This window comes from Zophobas morio, unplaced genomic scaffold (assembly GCF_036711695.1).
Source record: "Zophobas morio isolate AGI-343-1 ecotype UQ-CSIRO unplaced genomic scaffold, CSIRO_AGI_Zmor_V1 ptg000030l, whole genome shotgun sequence".
In the NCBI taxonomy this organism is placed as follows: Eukaryota; Metazoa; Arthropoda; class Insecta; order Coleoptera; family Tenebrionidae; genus Zophobas; species Zophobas morio.
This window is the reverse complement of record NW_026972135.1, coordinates 7,318,762-7,339,794: the sequence shown is the minus strand read 5'-3', so window position 1 is coordinate 7,339,794 and position 21,033 is coordinate 7,318,762. Positions and strand designations below refer to the sequence as shown.

Below are 21,033 nucleotides of genomic sequence, written 5' to 3'. Positions count from 1 at the left end.
GAAGATTTCACATTTAAAAAAAATACATCTGGGGTTCCCGAGAAGGTTTTACAATTTTAAAAATAACAGTTGGGACCCCCAAGATGGTTTCGCCTTCTTTAAAAAAGGACAGTTGGGACCCCTGAGAAGCTTTCACAATCTTAAAAAAGAGGTTTTGCATTTTTAAAAAGGACATTTGGGACCCCCGAGAGGGTTTTACATTTTTGAAAAAGTCAGTTGGGAACCTCGAGAAGGTTTCACATTTTTAAAAAAAGACAGTTGGGACCCTCGAGAAGGTTTAACATAAAAAAAAGAGTTTTGGAGCACCGAGAAGGTTTTACATTTTAAAAAAAGACATTTGGGATCCCCGAGAAGGTTTTACATTTTTGAAAAAGTCAGTTGGGACCCTCGACAAGGTTTCACATCTTTAAAAAATGACAGTTGGGAACCCTGAGAAGGTTTTACATTTTTGAAAAAGACAGTGGGACGGATCCCCGAGAAAGTTTTACATTTTTAAAAAAGACACTTGGGACCTCCGAGAAGATTTCACATTCTTAAAAAAGACAGTTGGGACCCACGAGAAGGTTTTACATTTTCATAAAAGATAGTGGGGACCCCCGAGAAGGTTTTACATTAAAAAAAAAATAGTTGGGACCCCCGAGAAGCTTTCATATTCTTAAAACAGACATTTGGGGGCCCCGAGAAGGTTTTTTATTTTAGAAAAAGACAGTGAGACCCCCCGAGAAGGTTTAACATTAAAAAAAGACATTTGGAGCCCCCGAGAAAGTTCTAGATTTTTAAAAAAGACATTTGGGACCCCCGAGAAGGTTTCAAATTTTTAAAAAAAGACAGTTGGGACTCTCGAGAAGGTTTCACATTCTTAAAAAAGACAGTTGGGATCCCCGTGAAGGTTTTAAATTTTTAAAAAAGACATTTGGGACTCCCGAGAAGGTTTTACATTTTTGAAAAATTCAGTTGGGACCCCCGAGAAGGTTTTACATTTTGAAAAAGACATTTGGGACCCCGCGAAGATTTCACATTCTTAAAAAAAACAGTTGGGACCCTCGAGAAGGTTTAACATAAAAAAAATACATTTGGAGCCCCCGAAAAAGTTTTACATTTTTAAAAAAGACATTTGGGAGCCCCGAGAAGGTTTTACATTTTTGAAAAAGACAGTGGGAGGGACCCCCGAGAAAGTTTTACATTTTTAAAAAAGACACTTGGGACCTCCGAGAAGATTTCACATTCTTAAAAAAGACAGTTGGGACCCACGAGAAGGTTTTACATTTTTATAAAAGATAGTGGGGACCCTCGAGAAAGTTTTACATTTTTAAAAAGGACAGTTGGAACTCCCGAGAAGATTTCACATTCTTGAAAAAGACAGTTGCGACCCACGAAAAGGTTTTACATTTTTAAAAAAGATAGTGTGGACCCCCGAGAAGGTTTTACATTTTTAAAAAAGATAGTTGGGACCTCCGAGAAGCTTTCACTTTCTTAAAAAAGACATTTGGGGGCCCCGAGAAGGTTGTTTATTTTTGAAAAAGACAGTGAGACCCCCGAGAAGGTTTAACATTAAAAAAAAGACATTTGGAGCCCCCGAGAAGGTTTTACAATTTTAGAAATGACAGTTGGGACCCCCGAGATGGTTTCGCCTTCTTTAAAAAAGGACAGTTGGGACCCCTGAGAAGCTTTCACAATCTTAAAAAAGACATTTGGGAGCCCCGAGAAGGTTTTACATTTTTAAAAAAGTCAGTTGGGACCCCCGAGAAGGTTTTACATTTTTGAAAAAGACATTTGGGACCCCGAGAAGAATTCACATACTTAAAAAAAACAGTTGGGACCCACGAGAAGGTTTTACATTTTTAAAAAAGATAATTGGGACCCCCGAGAAGGGTTTATATTTTTAAAAAAGATAGTTGGGACCCCCGAGAAGCTTTCACATTCTTAAAAAAGAAATTTGGGGGCCCTGAGAAGGTTTTACATTTTTAAAATAGGCAGTTGGGACCCACGAGAAGGTTTCACATTCTTAAAAAAGACATTTGGGGGCCCCGAGAAAGTTTTACATTTTTGAAAAAAGTCAGTTGGGACCCTCGAGAAGGTTTCACATCTTTAAAAAAAGACAGTTGGGACCCTCGAGAAGGTTTAACATAAAAAAAATACATTTGGAGCCCCCGAGAAGGTTTTACATTTTTAAAAAAGACATTTGGGACCCCCGAGAAGGTTTAACATAAAAAAAAATACATTTGGAGCCCCCGAGAAGGTTTTACATTTTTAAAAAAGACATTTGGGAGCCCCGAGAAGGTTTAACATAAAAAAAAATACATTTGGAGCCCCCGAGAAGGTTTTACATTTTTATAAAAGACAATTGGAACTCCCGAGAAGATTTCACATTCTTAAAAAAGACAGTTGGGACCCACGAAAAGGTTTTACATTTTTAAAAAAGATAGTGGGGACCCCCGAGAAGATTTTACATTTTTAAAAAAGATAGTTGGGACCCCCGAGAAGCTTTCACTTTCTTAAAAAAGACATTTGGGGGCCCCGAGAAGGTAGTTTATTTTTGAAAAAGACAGTGAGACCCCCGAGAAGGTTTAACATTAAAAAAAAGACATTTGGAGCCCCCGAGAATGTTTTAGATTTAAAAAAAAAAGACAGTTGGGACCCTCGAGAAAGTTTCACATTCATAAAAAAGACAGTTGGGATCCCCGTGAAGGTTTTACATTTTTAAAAAAGACAGTTGTGACACCCGAGAAGATTTCACATTTAAAAAAAATACATTTGGGGTTCCCGAGAAGGTTTTACAATTTTAAAAATGACATTTGGGAACCCCGAGATGGTTTCACCTTCTTTAAAAAAGGACAGTTAGGACCCCTGAGAAGCTTTCACAATCTTAAAAAAGACATTTGGGGGCCCCGAGACGGTTTTACAATTTTAAAAAAGACATTTGGGACCCCCGAGAAGGTTTTACACTTTTGAAAAAGTCAGTTGGGGCCCTCGAGAAGGTTTCACATTCTTAAAAAAGACAGTTAGGATCCCCGAGGTTTTACATTTTTACAAAAGACAGCTGGGACCCCCGAGAAGCTTTCACATTCTTAAAAAGACATTTGGGGGCCCCGAGAAGGTTTTACATTTTTGAAAAAGACATTTGACACCCCTGAGAAGGTTTTGTATTTTTAAAAAGACAGTTTTGGGCCCCCCGAGAAGATTTCACATTAAAAAAAAAATACATTTGGGGTTCCCGAGAAGGTTTTACAATTTTAAAAATGACAGTTGGGACTCTCGAGATGGTTTCGCCTTCTTTAAAAAAGGACAGTTGGGACCCCTGAGAAGATTTCACATTAAAAAAAAATGGTCAAAACTTACTTCGACAGAACTTCCCTCGGCCTTGAAGTATAGTTGCGGCCCCCCAAAAGTGCACGATTTTTCGTTGTCATGGAATTTTTTGAATTTTTAAATTAATGTAAATATGGCTGTTACCAGTGGCGCAGCATTTCTGAATAAACAAAATGTCAAATTTGTCAAATTTTGTTATTCGAGCGTCCATGATTTGAAGATACATTTACAATAGAGAAAATTATCGTGCACTTTTGGGGGGCCGCAACTGTACAGTTCAGCGAATTTCGTTTCTTTGAACAAATATGAAAAATGTTTGTTTTCTGATAACCATTATACAAGGTCTCTAGAATGCATGGAAACGGTTAAATATCTTGAGAACCAGTTGTACAAATCAATTGAAAATAGGTATAAGGGTACAAGAAGTTGTGCTCTAATTATTCGTCACACAAACACATCAAATAAAGTGGTAACAGCTCTGCAGGCAGCACGACCCCGCAGGTACAACTGATTTTGGTAAATTCTAACCCGACCTGTTTTTGCGTTAATTTTAAGACCCCTTTTTTGGAAAATTAAAACAATCTTGAGGTTATAGGTATTCCTGTTTGGAAAGAATTTGAAACTGCTTTGGAGCCCCTAGTGTCTTTTCTTATAATAATTCGGTCTTATTTTAGATGGTATACTAGTGACTACTGACACTGCTAAATCAAAGTAATCACGTATTAAACAATCATTTTAAATTCAATTAGTATCAAGTGGTACACCGTATTAGTATTTTGGGTTGCGTAAAAATAATTTTCAGAAGTAATTTTCTCGTGACTAACCCTGTATTTGTACTGTGGTACAAGCGTCCCGTGGATGTAGGCAGCCCACAATACACCAGTCATAAATAAGGAAGTTTTTTTCAAACTTCTGTAATTTAAATTTTAATTCCACTCATGAAACGCTGTTTTTTTAATTGAATTTACATTTGTAGTTGGTCCAGTTTTAACTACTGTGAATCTCTCACAAGAAAAAGTTCGTTCGGAAATGGTTTATGTTCAACATTTTGAGGTTAGAATGAATATTATATAAGAAAATGCACGATATCCCCCTTACTTCAGTGGGATGGTAATGAATAAGTGTAGCCAAAGCAAAAATGGCTATTCTGGAATATTCGGAGGAGTGTGCACCCCTGAAAACGCCCCCAAGAAACGTCCAATGGTGTAAAATTTGTCCCTATTTTACAACGTCAGTATTTTTCATGGTAAACCACGTCCGACGCCACAGTTCAGCCGGTTTCAACTGTGAAAGGACCACAGTTGAACTCTACTTCTGTAGAGACTGTAATTTCAAAACAGACCTCACAATCCTCTTCAACCATCACCTCCAAAAACACCATGGCGTTGAAACCAAATATGGTAATTTTACAGTCCAAAACTATATTTGTGACAAGTGCAACTTTGAAACCCATTCCGTCATTAAAAGCCTTCACCATACCTCACAATGTTCGCAAAACAAAGTTTCCAAAGCCCCTAAATCCAGCCTAGACGAAATTACCGTTGCCAAGTGGTACAAGTGTGACCAATGCACCTTCAAGAGCAAATACAAATTTAGTCTAAAACAACACCAAAGCGCCAGGCACCTACCGGACGAAGACTCGCGTCAATACCACTGCACACGCTGTTCATACAGAGGTAAACGAAAAAATAACTTGCAACGTCACATAGAAGCGTGTCACTTGCAAGAAAAAGAAACCAAGTGGTTCAAATGCAAGAAATGCCCATTCAAGACTAGACAGAATTCCAATTTGAAAAACCACATTAACGCTCGACACTTAGATGAACACAACGTGGTGTGGTACGAGTGCAAGAAGTGTCCATACAAAGCCAAACACACCTCGAATTTGAAACGTCACGTGAACGCACGCCATTCAGACGAGAAGGACATTAAATGGTATCATTGCCAGAAGTGTTCGTATAAAGCTAAGGCCAACGGGGCGTTAAAAACACACATGAAAGGGCGACATTTGTCTGAAGAGGACGTGACGTGGTTTGAATGCAAGAACTGTCCGTATAGGACTAAGTTTAATTATAGCTTGAAGAAGCACATAAATGGGTGTCATTTGTATGAGGAGGATGTTAAGTGGTATGAGTGCAAACAGTGTCCATATAAAACTAAATATAATTCGGCTTTAAATAAACACGTGAACTCGCAGCATTTGAAACAGAGGGGTGTTAAAATGTATGATTGTAAGATGTGTGCATATAGGGCTAAGCAGTTGTCGTCTTTGACTAGACATTTAAATGAGTACCATGTGGAAAAGTTAGTCATTTGAAAATTGTATACAAAAGTGTAATTTATTATTAAATAGATGCTCCCTTTTTGTTAAGAATTTTATTTAATTTAGAAAATTCACATTTGAAGCTTAAATTTGGATGGGGACCAGTGGATATAACCATAGATTAATAGAGAAGCGTCATAGTTTAAATTAAATGACGGTTGAGGACTCCTCGACTTATGTTGGCAACAGTGTTTATTTCTAACTAGGAATAAAATTAACTACAAATTATACTATAAGCTTTCAGTAGCGATTTGGTTGGTTTGGACTATAATTTCTGCGGGAAATAGTTGTTTGGTCGGTTTTTATAACGACTAAGTGAATAATTTTGGTACATATTTAGATGATTTTACATATTTTGTTTAACTAAGAATTAATTCTTTATTCGTATTTTATACTAGCAAAACGTCTTATTAAACTAAGAATATTGTTGAAATCGTAATAACCTAATAACCCTATGGATTTTTTCGGGAAAATGTTTTGGAAACACTGTTCTATTTTGTATGAATTTTTAAATGTTTTTAGTGACAATTTTTGTGGTTGTTTTAGATACACTGTATGACATCAAAAGTGAGAAAAAAAATGAAAAAGTTAAAAATTCAACAATTTATAAATTGAGAAATTGACAATCAAAATATTGAAAAATTCAAATCTCGAGAAATCAAAAAACGTAAAAATTCGAAAAATTGAGAGATTGAAAGATCAAAAGAACGAGAAATCGGAAAGTGATGAAGTGGAAAAATCGAAAAATAGAGAAATCGACAAACAAAAAGTTAAAAGTTGAATAATTGGAAAAGCGGAAAAATCAAAAAACGAAAAAATGGAAAACTGGAAAAACTGAGAAACCGAAATAGGCCAAAATAAAAATTGAAAAACTGATAAATCGAAAACCTGAACAATCAAATTTCGATAAATCGGGAATGAAAAATTAACAAATCGAAAAATTGAAAAACAGAACATCTAAAACCAGGAAGTCGAAAAATCGAAAGATTATGAAATATTGAAAAATTAAAATATCAAAGGATTGGAAAATCTAAAATTTAAAAATCCAAAAATTGAAAAATCTAAAAAGTAAAAAGGTAGACACATCGAAAAATCCAGAAGTCAAAAATAAAAGAGCCGAAGAATTGAAATATTGAAAAATCCCAAAACAGAAATATCTAAAAACTGAAAATCGAAAAACCAAAAAAGTGAAGTCGAAAAATAGAAATCTTAAAAAATCGAAAAATTGAAAAATCAAAAACCTGAAAAATCAAAAAATTAAAGAATGGAAGCACAGGAAAATCGAAACACTCGAAGGTCAAGAAATGGGAAAATCAAAACATCGATTAACTGAAAAATCGAAAAATTGAAAGTTTATGAAAGTCAAATTTGAAAAATTAAAAAATCGAAAATTTGACAAAAGGACAATTGAAAAATAGAAAATCTAAAACCGGGAAGTCGAAAAATCTAAAATTTAAAAAATTAAAAAATCTAAAATTGAAAAATCGAAAAAGTAAAATAATCGACACATCGAAAAATCCAGGAGTCAAAAATTGAAAAATCGAAGCACCGAAACATTGAAAAATCCCAAAACTGAGATATCGAAAAACTAAAAAATGAAAGAAAAAGTGAGAAATGGAAAATCTGAAAAATCCGAAAACTAAAATACCCAAAAACTGAGAACCTAAAAAGTAGAAAAATTAAGCAATCGAAAAATCCAGAAAGTGAAGCGAAAAATCGAAACCTTAAAAAAACTAAAAAATGAAAAATCGAAAAATTAAAGGATTGAAGAACAGCAATATCGAAACCCTCGAAACTCAAGAAATGGGAAAATCAAAACATCGATTAATTGAAAAACCGAAAAATTAACAGTTTAAATGTCAAATTTGAAAAACTGAAAAATCGAAAATTTGAAAAAACGACAATTGAAAAACAGAAAATCTAAAACCGAGAAGTCGAAAAATCAAAAGATTAAGAAATCGAAACACTTGAAAAATTCGAAAACTTGCAAAATTCAAATATCGAAGAACTGAACAAAGAAGAAAAAAATCGAGAAATCGAAAAATCTAAAATTTAAAAAATTAAAAAATCCAGGAGTCAAAAATCGAAACATTGAAAAATCCCAAAACTGAGATATCGAAAAACTGAAAAATGAAAGACAAACTGAAAAATCCGAAAACTGAAATATCGTTTTGGAAACACTGTGTTTTATTTTGAACGAATTTTTTTTTAATGTTTTTAGTGACAATTTTTGTGGTTGTTTTCGATACACTGATGATATTAACAGTGAGAAAAAAGATAAACAATTAAAATAATGGAAAATTTGAAAAATCGAGAAATCTAATAATCGAAAAATCGAAACTTGAAAAATCGAAATATCGAAGAACTGAAAAACGAAAAAATGTAAAATTTAAAAATCGAATAACGAAAAATCGAGAAATCGAAACTCCCAAATTTAAAAAATCGGATAACTGAAAAATCGAAACATCGAAAAACTGGAAAATCGAAAACTCAAAAGATCAAAAAATCGTAGAGTCGAAAAGTCGAACAATTGAAAAACCGAAATAGGTCAAAATCGAAAAATCGAAAAGTTAAAAATTGAACAATTTATAAATTGAGAAATTGACAATCAAAATATCGAAAAATCCAAATCTCGGTAAATCGAGAAATCAAAAAACTTGATAATTCGAAAAATTGAAAAATTGAGAGAGTGAAAGATCCAAAGAACGAGAAATCGAAAAGTGATGAAGTCGAAAAATCGAAAAATAGAGAAATCGAGAAACAAAAAGTTAAAAGTTGCAAATTGGAAAAGCGGAAAAATCAAAAAACGAAAAAATGGAAAACTGGAAAAACTGGGAAACCGAAATATACCAAAACAAAAAATTGAAAAACTGGTAAATCGAAAACCTGAACAATCAAATTTCGATAAATCGGGAATGAAAAATTAACAAATCGAAAAATTGAAAAACAAACATCTAAAACCAGGAAATCGAAAAATAGAAAGATTAAGAAATATTGAAAAATTAAAACATCAAAAGATTAAAAAAATCTAAAATTTATATTTCGACTTCACTTTTTTGATTTTTCGATTTCTCAATTTTTCGATTCTTTAGGTTCTCAGTTTTTGGATTTTTCAGTTTTTCTTTCATTTTTCAGTTTTTCGATATTTCAGTTTTGAGATTTTTCAATATTTCTGTTCTTCGACTTTTCCATTTTTGACTTCTGGATTTTTCGATGTGTTGACTTCTTACTTTTTCGATTTTTAAATTTTATATTTTTCAATCTTTTGATATTTTAATTTTTCAATATTTCTTAATCTTTCGATTTTTCGACTTCCTGGTTTTAGATGTTCTGTTTTTCAATTTTTCGATTTGTTAATTTTTCATTCCCGATTTATCGAGATTTGGTTGTTCAGGTTTTCGATTTATCAGTTTTTCAATTTTTTATATTTTGGCCTATTTCGGTTTCTCAGTTTTTCCAGTTTTCCATTTTTTCGTTTTTTGATTTTACTGCTTTTCCAATTTTTCAAATTTTGCCTTTTTGTTTTAATGTGTGTAGACTTATTTTCACAACATGACATTTAAAACATGTTTAAAATGGAAAATTTTATTTTTTTATTGTAAATCCATATGTCCTTGCAAAAATGTATTAAGCTTCACCCACCCGACTTTTTCGACTTTCAATTTTTTGGTTTTTTAAATTTTCGATTTTTCAGTTTTTAGATTTTATTTTAGTTGTGTATCTCTGGATTTCCGATAGATTAAAATTTATAATATTTTGGTTTCTTTTTAAGATTTCAGGGAAAACGGAAAATCGGAAAATTTTAATTTAGTTTTAAAATACCTGAAATAAAATGAATTTTAAAGTTGTTAATACACTGCGCATGATCAGGGTTGCCAGAATTTCAAATTTTCAAAAATTCCGACACTTAAAAAAATGATCTTTTTCATTTCAGTAGCGGAAATTAGAAAATTTTCGTTTCTTTCTATAATTACAGAAAAATAGAGGAATTGAAATTTTGAAAAATTCAGAAATTGAGTTTAAAATTAGGAAAATTTTAGTTTCTTCATAAATTTCGGAAAATTCTAACTTGATTCTAAAATTCCGGAGAAAAATGAACTATAAAGTTGTTGATATTAATTTTGAAACTGCACGTGATCAGGGTTGCAAAAATTTGAAGTTTTCAAAAATTCCCAGATTTAAAAAAGGCAATTTTTTCCATTTTAGTAGCGGAAATTAGGAAATTTTAGTTTCTTTCTAAAATTACAGAAAACTACAAAATTTGAAATTTTGAAAAATCCAGTAATAAATAATATCGTGATAATTTGTTTTTCATTTTAATCAAGAAGTTTGAAATTTGGAAAATTTTAGTTTAATTTAAGATTTCGGGGAAAAATGAAACTCGGAAAATTTTAATTTGGTTTTAAAATACCTAAAAAAAAATAATTTTAAAGTTGTTAATATACATTTTGAAACTGCGCTTGATCAGGGTTGCTAGAAATTCAAATTTTAAAAAATTCCAACACTTAAAAAAACGATCTTTTTCATTTTAGTAGCGGAAATTAGAAAATTTTCGTTTCTTTCTATAATTACAGAAAAATAGAGAAATTGAAATTTTGAAAAATTCAGAAATTGAGTTTAAAATTAGGAAAATTTTAGTTTCTTCTTAAAATTCGGAGAATTCTAACTTGATTCTAAAATTCCGGAGAGAAATGAACTTTAAATTGTTGATATAAATTTTGAAACTGCACGTGGTCAGGGTTGCAAGAATTTGAAATTTTCAAAAATTCCCAGATTTAAAAAGGCATTTTTTCCATTTTGGTAGCGGAAATTAGGAAATTTTAGTTTCTTTCTAAAATTACAGAAAACTACAAAATTTGAAATTTTGAAAAATCCAGTAATAAATAATATCGTGATAATTTGTTTTTCATTTTAATCAAGGAGTTTGAAATTTAGAAAATTTTAGTTTATTTTAAGATTTCGGGGAAAAATGAAACTCGGAAAATTTTAATTTGGTTTTAAAATACCTAAAAAAAATACTTTTAAAGTTGTTAATATACATTTTGAAACTGCGCTTGATCAGGGTTGCTAGAAATTCAAATTTTCAAAAATTCCGACACTTAAAAAAACGATCTTTTTCATTTCAGTAGCGGAAATTAGAAAATTTTCGTTTCTTTCTATAATTACAGAAAAATAGAGAAATTGAAATTTTGAAAAATTCAGAAATTGAGTTTAAAATTAGGAAAATTTTAGTTTCTTCTTAAAATTCGGAGAATTCTAACTTGATTCTAAAATTCCGGAGTGAAATGAACTTTAAATTGTTGATATAAATTTTGAAACTGCACGTGGTCAGGGTTGCAAGAATTTGAAATTTTCAAAAATTCCCAGATTTAAGAAAGGCATTTTTTTCCATTTTAGTAGCGGAAATTAGGAAATTTTAGTTTCTTTCTAAAATTACAGAAAACTACAGAATTTGAAATTTTGAAAAATCCAGTAATAAAAAATATCGTGATAGTTTGTTTTTCATTTTAGTCAAGGAGTTTGAAATTTGGAAAATTTTAGTTTATTTTAAGATTTCGGGGAAAAATGAAACTCGGAAAATTTTAATTTGGTTTTAAAATATATAAAAAAAAAAATTTAAAGTTGTTAATATACATTTTGAAACTGCGCTTGATCAGGGTTGCTAGAAATTCTAATTTTCAAAAATTCCGAGACTTAAAAAAACGATCTTTTTCATTTTAGTAGCGGAAATTAGAAAATTTTCGTTTCTTTCTATAATTACAGAAAAATAGAGAAATTGAAATTTTGAAAAATTCAGAAATTGAGTTTAAAATTAGGAAAATTTTAGTTTCTTCTTAAAATTCGGAGAATTCTAACTTGATTCTAAAATTCCGGAGAAAAATGAACTATAAAGTTGTTGATATTAATTTTGAAACTGCACGTGATCAGGGTTGCAAGAATTTGAAGTTTTCAAAAATGCCCAGATTTAAAAAAGGCAATTTTTTCCATTTTAGTAGCGGAAATTAGGAAATTTTAGTTTCTTTCTAAAATTACAGAAAACTACAGAATTTGAAATTTTGAAAAATCCAGTAATAAAAATATCGTGATAGTTTGTTTTTCATTTTAGTCAAGGAGTTTGAAATTTGGAAAATTTTAGTCTATTTTAAGATTTCGGGGAAAAATGAAACTCGGAAAATTTTAATTTGGTTTTAAAATACCTGAAAAAAAAAAATTTTAAAGTTGTTAATATACATTTTGAAACTGCGCTTGATCAGGGTTGCTAGAAATTCAAATTTTCAAAAATTCCAACACTTAAAAAACGATCTTTTTCATTTCAGTAGCGGAAATTAGAAAATTTTCGTTTCTTTCTATAATTACAGAAAAATAGAGAAATTGAAATTTTGAAAAATTCAGAAATTGAGTTTAAAATTAGGAAAATTTTAGTTTCTTCTTAAAATTCGGAGAATTCTAACTTGATTCTAAAATTCCGGAGAGAAATGAACTTTAAATTGTTGATATAAATTTTGAAACTGCACGTGGTCAGGGTTGCAAGGATTTGAAATTTTCAAAAATTCCCAGATTTAAAAAAGGCATTTTTTTCCATTTTAGTAGCGGAAATTAGGAAATTTTAGTTTTTTCTAAAATTACAGAAAACTACAGAATTTGAAATTTTGAAAAATCCAGTAATAAAAAATATCGTGATAGTTTGTTTTTCATTTTAGTCAAGGAGTTTGAAATTTGGAAAATTTTAGTTTATTTTAAGATTTCGGGGAAAAACGAAACTCGGAAAATTTTAATTTGGTTTTAAAATACCTGAAAAAAAAATAATTTTAAAGTTGTTAATATATATTTTGAAACTGCGCTTGATCAGGGTTGCTAGAAATTCAAATTTTCAAAAATTCTGAGACTTAAAAAAACGAGCTTTTTCATTTTAGTAGCGGAAATTAGAAAATTTTCGTTTCTTTCTATAATTACAGAAAAATAGAGAAATTGAAATTTTGAAAAATTCAGAAATTGAGTTTAAAATTAGGATAATTTTACTTTCTTCTTAAAATTCGGAGAATTCTAACTTGATTCTAAAATTCCGGAGAGAAATGAACTTTAAATTGTTGATATAAATTTTGAAACTGCACGTGGTCAGGGTTGCAAGAATTTGAAATTTTCGAAAATTCCCAGATTTAAGAAAGGCATTTTTTTCCATTTTAGTAGCGGAAATTAGGAAATTTTAGTTTCTTTCTAAAATTACAGAAAACTACAAAATTTGAAATTTTGGAAAATCCAGTAATAAATAATATCGTGATAATTTGTTTTTCATTTTAATCAAGGAGTTTGAAATTTGGAAAATTTTAGTTTATTTTAAGATTTCGGGGAAAAATGAAACTCGGAAAATTTTAATTTGGTTTTAAAATACCTGAAAAAAAAATTTTAAGTTGTTAATATACATTTTGAAACTGCGCTTGATCAGGGTTGCTAGAAATTCAAATTTTCAAAAATTCCGAGACTTAAAAAAACGATCTTTTTCATTTTAGTAGCGGAAATTAGAAAATTTTCGTGTCTTTCTATAATTGCAGAAAAATTGAGAAATTGAAATTTTGAAAAATTCAGAAATTGAGTTTAAAATTAGGAAAATTTTAGTTTCTTCTTAAAATTCGGAGAATTCTAACTTGATTCTAAAATTCCGGAGAGAAATGAACTTTAAATTGTTGATATAAATTTTGAAACTGCACGTGGTCAGGGTTGCAAGAATTTGAAATTTTCAAAAATTCCCAGATTTAAGAAAGGCATTTTTTTCCATTTTAGTAGCGGAAATTAGGAAATTTTAGTTTCTTTCTAAAATTACAGAAAACTACAAAATTTGAAATTTTGAAAAATCCAGTAATAAATAATATCGTGATAATTTGTTTTTCATTTTAATCAAGGAGTTTGAAATTTGGAAAATTTTAGTTTATTTTAAGATTTCGGGGAAAAATGAAACTCGGAAAATTTTAATTTGGTTTTAAAATACCTGAAAAAAAAAATTTTAAAGTTGTTAATATACATTTTGAAACTGCGCTTGATCAGGGTTGCTAGAAATTCAAATTTTCAAAAATTCCGAGACTTAAAAAAACGATCTTTTTCATTTTAGTAGCGGAAATTAGAAAATTTTCGTTTCTTTCTATAATTACAGAAAAATTGAGAAATTGAAATTTTGAAAAATTCAGAAATTGAGTTTAAAATTAGGAAAATTTTAGTTTCGTCTTAAAATTCGGAGAATTCTAACTTGATTTTAAAATTCCGGAGAGAAATGAACTTTAAATTGTTGATATAAATTTTGAAACTGCATGTGGTCAGGGTTGCAAAAATTTGAAGTTTTCAAAAATTCCCAGATTTAAAAAAGGCATTTTTTCCATTTTAGTGGCGGAAATTAGGAAATTTTAGTTTCTCTCTAAAATTACAGAAAACTACAGAATTTGAAATTTTGAAAAATCCAGTAATAAAAATATCGTGATAGTTTGTTTTTCATTTTAGTCAAGGAGTTTGAAATTTGGAAAATTTTAGTTTATTTTAAGATTTCGGGGAAAAATGAAACTCGGAAAATTTTAATTTGATTTTAAAATACCTGTCGATTTTTCGACTTCATTACTTTTCGATTTCTCGTTCTTTTAATCTTTCAATCGCTCAATTTTTCAACTTTTCGAATTTTTAAGTTTTTTGATTTCCCGATGATGTATCGAGATTTGGATTTTTCGATATTTTGATTGTCAATTTCTCAATTTATAAATTGTTCAATTTTTAAGTTTTAGATTTTTCGATTTTGGACTATTTCGGTTTTTCAATTGTTGGACTTGTCGACTCCACGATTTCTTGATCTTTTGATTTTTCGAATTTTATTAGGTTGTTTTAATTTTTCATTTTTTTTTTCCTTACTGTTGATATCATACAGTGTATTGAAAACAACCACAAAAATTGTCACTAAAAACATTTAAAAATTCATACAAAATAGAACACAGTGTTTCCAAAACGTTTTCCCGAAAAAAATCCATTGGGTTATTACGATTTCAACAATATTCTTAGTTTAAGACGTTTTGCAAGTATAAAACACAAATAAAGAATTAATTCTTAGTTAAACAAAATAGGTAAAATCACCTAAATATGCACCAAAAATATTCACTTAGTCGTTATAAAAAATTAATCTATGCTTTAACTTCGAGTGTACCGTTTCTCTGGTTAATTTTTGAGGTTATGTTGTAACAATAGATTTTGAAATATTTTTTCACCAAAATAGCAGCTAAAAGGGTAAAAGTAAACTTAGTAAGTACTTTCACACTATAGCCATTCTAATAACAAATTAATTTAGGTGAATCAACATGTCGGTCCTGGAATATCCAGAAAACTCTCCCTCGAACATAACCTCAAATTATGGCTTGATAAACCACTTTAAAAGTCACAGCTCATCTCCGCTACGTTTCAACTGTGAAAATAGCAACGTGGAGAGCTACAAGTGCAAAGACTGCAATTTCCAGACAAAACTGACCCTTTTTTTCAAAGAACACCACGCTATAAAAAAAGAGCAAAAAGAATACACCACACAGAAGTACGTTTGTGACAAATGCTTCTTTGAAACATACTTTTCACTCAAATGGTTACAACACACTGTAGAGTGTTTGGAAAATCGTCAAATGAGAAAGTCGTTTCCGCTGTATAAGTGTCCATGTGGTCGCAAATACAAAAGAAAACAGTCTTTAAACAAACACAAAATTTTGAAACACCCTGATGGAAACTCAGTAGTGTGGTACCACTGTGCCCAATGCCCATACAAAGCTAAACAAAAAGGCCACTTAAAAACCCACGTACACAACCAGCATATGGACATCCAAGACATTAAGTGGTTTGAATGCGAAAAATGCCCATTCAGAGCCAAACTCAAAGGAAACTTAAAAAACCACGTAGTGGCTCGACATACCACCGAGCACGATATTAAATGGTTCGAATGTGCAGAGTGCCCCTACAAAACCAAACAAAAACACCATCTAAAAAGCCACTTCAACGCTTATCATTTAGACGCTTATCACATTTGTACCATTTACATTAAATGGTACAAATGTGACAAATGCCCCTATAAATAAAAAAAATCCGGCTTGAAAGTGCACATAAACGTGTCACATTTAGACGAAACAGAGATTAAATGGTTCAAGTGTGACAGGTGCGACTATAAAGGTAAAAACAAATCGTATTTGCAAAAGCATATAATCGCGCGCCATTTCGACGATAAAGATATTAAATGGTACGAATGTGAAAAGTGCCCGTATAAAGCAAAACTTAAAGCAACTTTGAAGGATCACACGACCGCGGAACACTCAGACGGGCGCGAGATTACGTGGTACGAATGTGCCAAGTGCTCGTTTAAAGCTAAGCAGAAGGGGAATTTAAAAAGTCACATAACCGCGTACCACTTGGACGAAAACGAGATTAAGTGGTTTCAGTGTGAAAAGTGCAACTTTAAAGCTAAGAAGCAATTTAATTTGAAGAAGCACATGATTGTGTGGCATTTGGAGGATGAAGATGTTAATTGGTACGAGTGTGAAAGGTGTCCGTTAAAATCTAAACCTAAATCGTCTTTTAATAGACACGTCAATGTGCATCAAATCAATCAATAAATTATACGTAATTAAAAAACGCATTTAATTTAAAACAACTTTATTTCTCTTGAGCTACATTTAGAAAAATATCTTTAACTGAAAGTCGTACTTGCCTGGATGCCTTTTCAATGACGTCGTTTAACTTTTTTCTGCGTGGTGGACAATTATCTTGTGTTTGTTCAAATCGACTTTCTAATAGCTTTATACGAACACATTTTGCATTTGTACCACTTGATATTGTGTTCATCCAAATGGTGGACTGTTACATGTTCACATTTAATCTCCTAGTGGTATTTCCTGACATGGCGTTTTAAATGTATTTTTTGTTTAGCTTTATACGGGCACTTGTCACACTCGTACCATTTAATATCCTTTTCGTCCGAATGGTGGGCGCTAACGTGGCATATTAAATTCGACTTTTGTTTAGCTTTATATGGACACTTTTCGCATTCATACCACGTGATGTTTTTCTTAACCATGTGGCGCGTTTTTATGTGACGTTTCAAGTTCTCTTTGGATTTACCTCTATATGGGCATTTTTTGCACTCACACCATTCGACGTCCTGGTCGTCTAAATGGCGCAAAATCGTGTGTCTTTTTAAATGGGAACTTTTTCTAGATTTGTATGGACACTTTTCACACTCGTGCCATTTAAAATCTAGCTTATTTTTGTGGCAAATGTTTACGTGTTGTTTTAAAGCAGATTTGTACTTAGTTTTGTGTTGGCATTGTGTGCACTTGTACCATGTGCTCTCCATTTCATCCAGATGCTGTGCGTTTACGTGGATTTTTAAATCCCAGTTTCGCTTACACTTGTATGGACAGTTTAAGCACTTATACCACGAGATTTTGTCGTCTTTTAAGTGTTTTGAGCATCTGTGTTGTGTCAGATTTTTCTTATATTTTGATTTGAATTTACAGTCGTTGCAGTTGAACCAGGTGTGTTTAATTTTTTCGTCTTCTTTTACACAATTCGCTTTATAGTCCACACATACTGAGGTATGCCGAAGCCACTTGATTGAAAAATTCGTGTTAAAACCACACTTGTCACAAAAATATTTCTGAACTGTGTATTCTTCACTCAATGATTCTTCTCTTTTAATTTCGTGGTGCCCTTCTACATGCTGTTTAAAAATAAGTGTTAATTTGGTTTGAAAATTGCAGGTTGGGCAGTTGTAACTTTCAATGTTGCTATTTTCGCAGTTGAAAAGCGTTGATGATGAAGGGTGGCATCTGAGGTGGTGTATCATTAACAATAATGATGTTGTAAAGTATGGGCAAACTTTACAATGGTGGACTTTTTTTAAGGAAGACTTGGAGTGTGCTGTCGGGGTTTCACAGTATTCCAAACTCGACATTTTGGTTTGCCTACGGTTAAAATTAGTGTTTTTGGTGTGCTCTAAAGGAAACACAGTTTTTTCTTACCGTTTATGAGGTTGTTTGGGTTGTTTTAATGTTTAAATGATGCTCTACCAACATAACCTCAAAAATTAAATTTCACTGCAGAATTGATTTTCTGTTGTGTTATAAAGCGGAAATGGTGCCAAGTTTATCGGAAATTTTAATTGAAAATGTTTTTCTCGTCACCACGCTGTAATCACACTATACCATACAATGGGACAGTTTCTGAAAGGCCCATAAGAAATACACGTGACGAACTTACGGACTATAACAACAATAACTGCCACGCATGCGCATTAAACTTTAAAAATGTAACTATTTGATACAAATTTAAGCAGTGTATATTGGGTTGCCTAGTCCCTCAATTTGGAAGGTGGAATTTGACAGATCAGTTTTAATCAGGTCCCTGGACGCAAATTTACATCCACCAGCGAATTAAATTTGCTAAAAAAAAGGTTTTAATGAAAAATGGTTAAAACTTGAGGTTTAAAATTAATAAAACCAACTAAGATTAACACGAAGTCAACAAACTCATAATTTTGCTTATTGACGTTTGAGGTAGGCAACACACAATACATGACCGAAAACAGTTTTCATTGCAAATTTCACTAGTAACTGTGTTAAATGGGTTGAAAATAACGCAAAAAACACTAGATGAAAGACTTTAATAATAATTGTTTACAAATACATGAAATTTTAAACTTTGAACAAACTTTATATCATATACATCACGTCAGAAATGTGAAAATACACGTTTATTTTTTTTACTTTACTTCAAGGGTGAATTCGTAGCAGTAAATAACTGATGCATCCTGGTGTGCTTTTTTAAACTATATTTCAGTCTCGCTCTATATGAACATTCATCACATTCAAACCATTGAACATCCGCTTCGTCCAGATGACGCGTATTTATGTGACTTTTCAAAAGTGCTTTATACCTACTTCTATAAGGGCACTTTTCGCACTCAAACCACTGAATATCCTTCTCATCCAAGTGGTGTTTCTTAATGTGTTGTTTCAAATTAGAATTATCCTTAGTTCTATACACACACTTGTCACAGTGAAACCATTTAACATCCTGTTCCTCCAAATGCAGCGCATTTATATGTTTCTTTAAATTAGAACTATCCTTAGCTCTATATGGACACTTTTCACAATCATACCATCTAACACTTTTCGGCTCTACGTGATGTGCATTCACGTGTTTTCTTAAATTTCCTTTGATTCTAGCTTCATATGGACACTTGTTGCATCTGAACCATTTAAGAACTTCTCCGTTATTTAAATGTCGGGCGATATTGTGTTGTTTTAGTAACGACTTTCGTTTGGTTTTAAATGAACACTCTTGGCAATGATACCATTTAATATCGGCGTCGTTTAAATGTCGCGAAATTATATGGTAGGTTAAGACATGTTTGGCTTTAGCTTTGTATGGGCAATCTTTGCATTCGTACCATTTAATATCCTTTTCATCTAAATGGTACGAATTGATGTGTCTTCTTAAAACGTTGCTGTATTTAGCTTTGTATGGACATTCTTTGCATTCGTACCATTTAATATTGGCACCGGAACGGTGCACCTTCATGTGTTTTTTCAACAATGTCTTTTGTTTAGCTTTGTATGTACAGTTATCACAGTATAACCAATCTAAGTCGTCCGAAGTTTTTAGATTTTGTTTTTTCACTAAACATGTAATGAAATGTCGAAGCCACTTTATGGAGAAGTATGTGTGGAAGTTGCACTTTTCGCAGTAGTAGTTTTGGATGCTGAAGTCTTCCACATTTGATACATTTTTCGGGACTTCTTGTTTGATGTTGGGGCACTGTCGAAGGTGTTGTTTGAATACAAGTGTCAGTTCCGTTTGAAAACCGCACTCTTGACAATGGTAGATTTCAATGTTACCACTTTCACAATTAAAAGGTAGCAATTTGGGGCAACTTTTGTACTTAATGTCATCTTCATCTTTCATGTCAGTCAAGTTGTCACAGGACATTTTAATTCACCTAAATAACTTAATTAATTTTTTATACAGTGGAAGAAATAATGTTTGTGGGTTTTCTTACCTAAACCGATGGAATTAATACAATTTTATTACGAACATAACCTCAAAATTCCACTAGTAAAGTAACCCCCTACTCTCGCTCAAATTCTTGACACTTCTTGCATAAATGTCAAATTTAGTAACTTTTGTAAAAAAAGTCCCCAAAATACCCCAATCGGGACCACGATAATCAGAAGTTCTAAAACATTTAAGATTACGTAGTTGATACATAAAATTGCAACGAAACTAGTGGAAAATTTTATTTTCGTATTCTATTTTGTGCATTATTATTTTACCCTCCAGTGATGCGCCTTATTGTGTCTTTTTAAAGTATATTTCCATTTAGCTTTATACGAACACTCTTTGCAATCATGCCATTTAATGTCCGCCTCATCCAAATGCCGCATAATTCGGTGACTTTTCAAAAGTGCCTTATTTCTTGCTTTATAGGGACACTCCCTACATTCAAACCAAGGCATTTTGTTTACCTTTGTATGGACATTGCTCACACCTATACCATTTAATGTTCTGTTTGTTGGAATGATGAGCGTGTTTTTTTAAACGGATTTTTTCTTACATACTAAAGTATGTCGCAGCCATTTCATTGAGAAATGTGACACAAAACTACACTTTTTGCAAGCATATTTTTTTATAGTGGAGTCTTAGATCATATAATAAATAGATACCACCATGCCGTGTTCTTTCCTTAGGACAGCCTGTGACGACATCCTCCTGTCACACATCTCTCTCGTGCATGGAAAGGTTACAATGAAGCTATCCTTGCCTGATCACTATTTGAATTTTGCGCGCCTAAATTTTAGGAAGTATGTCTGAACTAACTTCGGAAGAAAGATGTTGACAGTTTGAATTTATAAATAATTCACAGTAGATAACGAGAGGAATAGTAAATTATTGGGCAGCAATTGTGATCCTTTATGACTACATCACTTAAAATAGGATCTTTGTTCTAAATTCTAAAATTGTTTTTTGTACAACAACTCGAAAGAGAGGTTAGAAGAAACATCTGTCAAAAGCGATTTGTTGCGCTGGTGCGGTACAAGGATGGAAGTGAAATAGACATACACAGATGAAATGCATATAACAAAGATGAAGATGTGGTGATCACACAAGGATAGCATTATACTACTCCCCTTGACGTAGAAAACGACAACAGATAGCTTCATGTCTAGTCACAGCTTTCAGTTTGAGTATTGGTATCTATTTATTATGTGATCTAAGAGTGGAGTACACTTCTGGTGGATTTTCATTTTTAGTTTTATTGTTGCATTGTTTAGAGTGGTGTTCTAAAAGCAGGTTTAGTTCTGTTTGGAAATTGCAGTTTTTGCAATAATAACATTTAA

The 21,033-nt window shown here is 31.8% G+C and overlaps 5 protein-coding genes across 7 annotated transcripts; 3 read left to right on the top strand and 2 right to left on the bottom strand.

The window, feature by feature from the left end:
- The first annotated feature begins 4,134 nt into the window (after nucleotides 1-4,134).
- Nucleotides 4,135-5,675, top strand: LOC135138216 (zinc finger protein 711-like). The gene is made up of 2 exons (XM_064068140.1): nucleotides 4,135-4,223; nucleotides 4,286-5,675. Exon 2 carries the CDS (start codon nucleotides 4,448-4,450, stop codon nucleotides 5,624-5,626), a length of 1,179 nt encoding a protein of 392 aa, XP_063924210.1. The 5' UTR covers nucleotides 4,135-4,223; nucleotides 4,286-4,447; the 3' UTR covers nucleotides 5,627-5,675.
- Nucleotides 5,676-14,810: 9,135 nt separating this feature from the next.
- On the top strand, nucleotides 14,811-16,222 carry LOC135137867 (zinc finger Y-chromosomal protein-like). 2 transcript variants are annotated; one of them, XM_064067625.1, is made up of 2 exons: nucleotides 14,811-14,893; nucleotides 14,949-16,221. In XM_064067625.1, exon 2 carries the CDS (start codon nucleotides 14,959-14,961, stop codon nucleotides 15,715-15,717), a length of 759 nt encoding a protein of 252 aa, XP_063923695.1. In that variant the 5' UTR covers nucleotides 14,811-14,893; nucleotides 14,949-14,958; the 3' UTR covers nucleotides 15,718-16,221. The 2 variants fall into 2 exon arrangements, with proteins under 2 accessions (XP_063923695.1, XP_063923696.1); XM_064067626.1 differs by having other exon boundaries at nucleotides 14,824-14,887; nucleotides 14,949-16,222.
- On the top strand, nucleotides 15,777-16,248 carry LOC135138461 (zinc finger protein 142-like). The gene is made up of 2 exons (XM_064068434.1): nucleotides 15,777-15,785; nucleotides 15,835-16,248. The coding sequence occupies exons 1-2, from the start codon at nucleotides 15,777-15,779 to the stop codon at nucleotides 16,246-16,248; spliced, it is 423 nt and encodes a 140-aa protein (XP_063924504.1).
- A 54-nt stretch (nucleotides 16,249-16,302) lies between these two features.
- LOC135137866 (zinc finger X-chromosomal protein-like) lies at nucleotides 16,303-17,889 on the bottom strand. The gene is made up of 2 exons (XM_064067624.1): nucleotides 17,656-17,889; nucleotides 16,303-17,598 (listed from the first exon to the last, which is right to left on the bottom strand). Exon 2 carries the CDS (start codon nucleotides 17,586-17,588, stop codon nucleotides 16,515-16,517), a length of 1,074 nt encoding a protein of 357 aa, XP_063923694.1. The 5' UTR covers nucleotides 17,589-17,598; nucleotides 17,656-17,889; the 3' UTR covers nucleotides 16,303-16,514.
- A 449-nt stretch (nucleotides 17,890-18,338) lies between these two features.
- LOC135138080 (zinc finger protein 142-like) lies at nucleotides 18,339-19,784 on the bottom strand. Of its 2 annotated transcripts, none has more exons than XM_064067934.1 (2): nucleotides 19,695-19,784; nucleotides 18,339-19,634 (listed from the first exon to the last, which is right to left on the bottom strand). In XM_064067934.1, exon 2 carries the CDS (start codon nucleotides 19,622-19,624, stop codon nucleotides 18,401-18,403), a length of 1,224 nt encoding a protein of 407 aa, XP_063924004.1. In that variant the 5' UTR covers nucleotides 19,625-19,634; nucleotides 19,695-19,784; the 3' UTR covers nucleotides 18,339-18,400. The 2 variants fall into 2 exon arrangements, with proteins under 2 accessions (XP_063924004.1, XP_063924003.1); XM_064067933.1 differs by having other exon boundaries at nucleotides 18,339-19,642; nucleotides 19,695-19,782.
- Between the last annotated feature and the right edge of the window lie 1,249 nt (nucleotides 19,785-21,033).

Bases quoted from the DNA above. Each gene is read 5' to 3' on its own strand.
- LOC135138080 (XM_064067934.1), bottom strand. From the start codon at position 19,624: ATGTCCTGTGACAACTTGACTGACATGAAAGATGAAGATGACATTAAG.
- LOC135138216 (XM_064068140.1), top strand. From the start codon at position 4,448: ATGGCTATTCTGGAATATTCGGAGGAGTGTGCACCCCTGAAAACGCCC.
- LOC135137867 (XM_064067626.1), top strand. From the start codon at position 14,959: ATGTCGGTCCTGGAATATCCAGAAAACTCTCCCTCGAACATAACCTCA.
- LOC135137866 (XM_064067624.1), bottom strand. From the start codon at position 17,588: ATGTCGAGTTTGGAATACTGTGAAACCCCGACAGCACACTCCAAGTCT.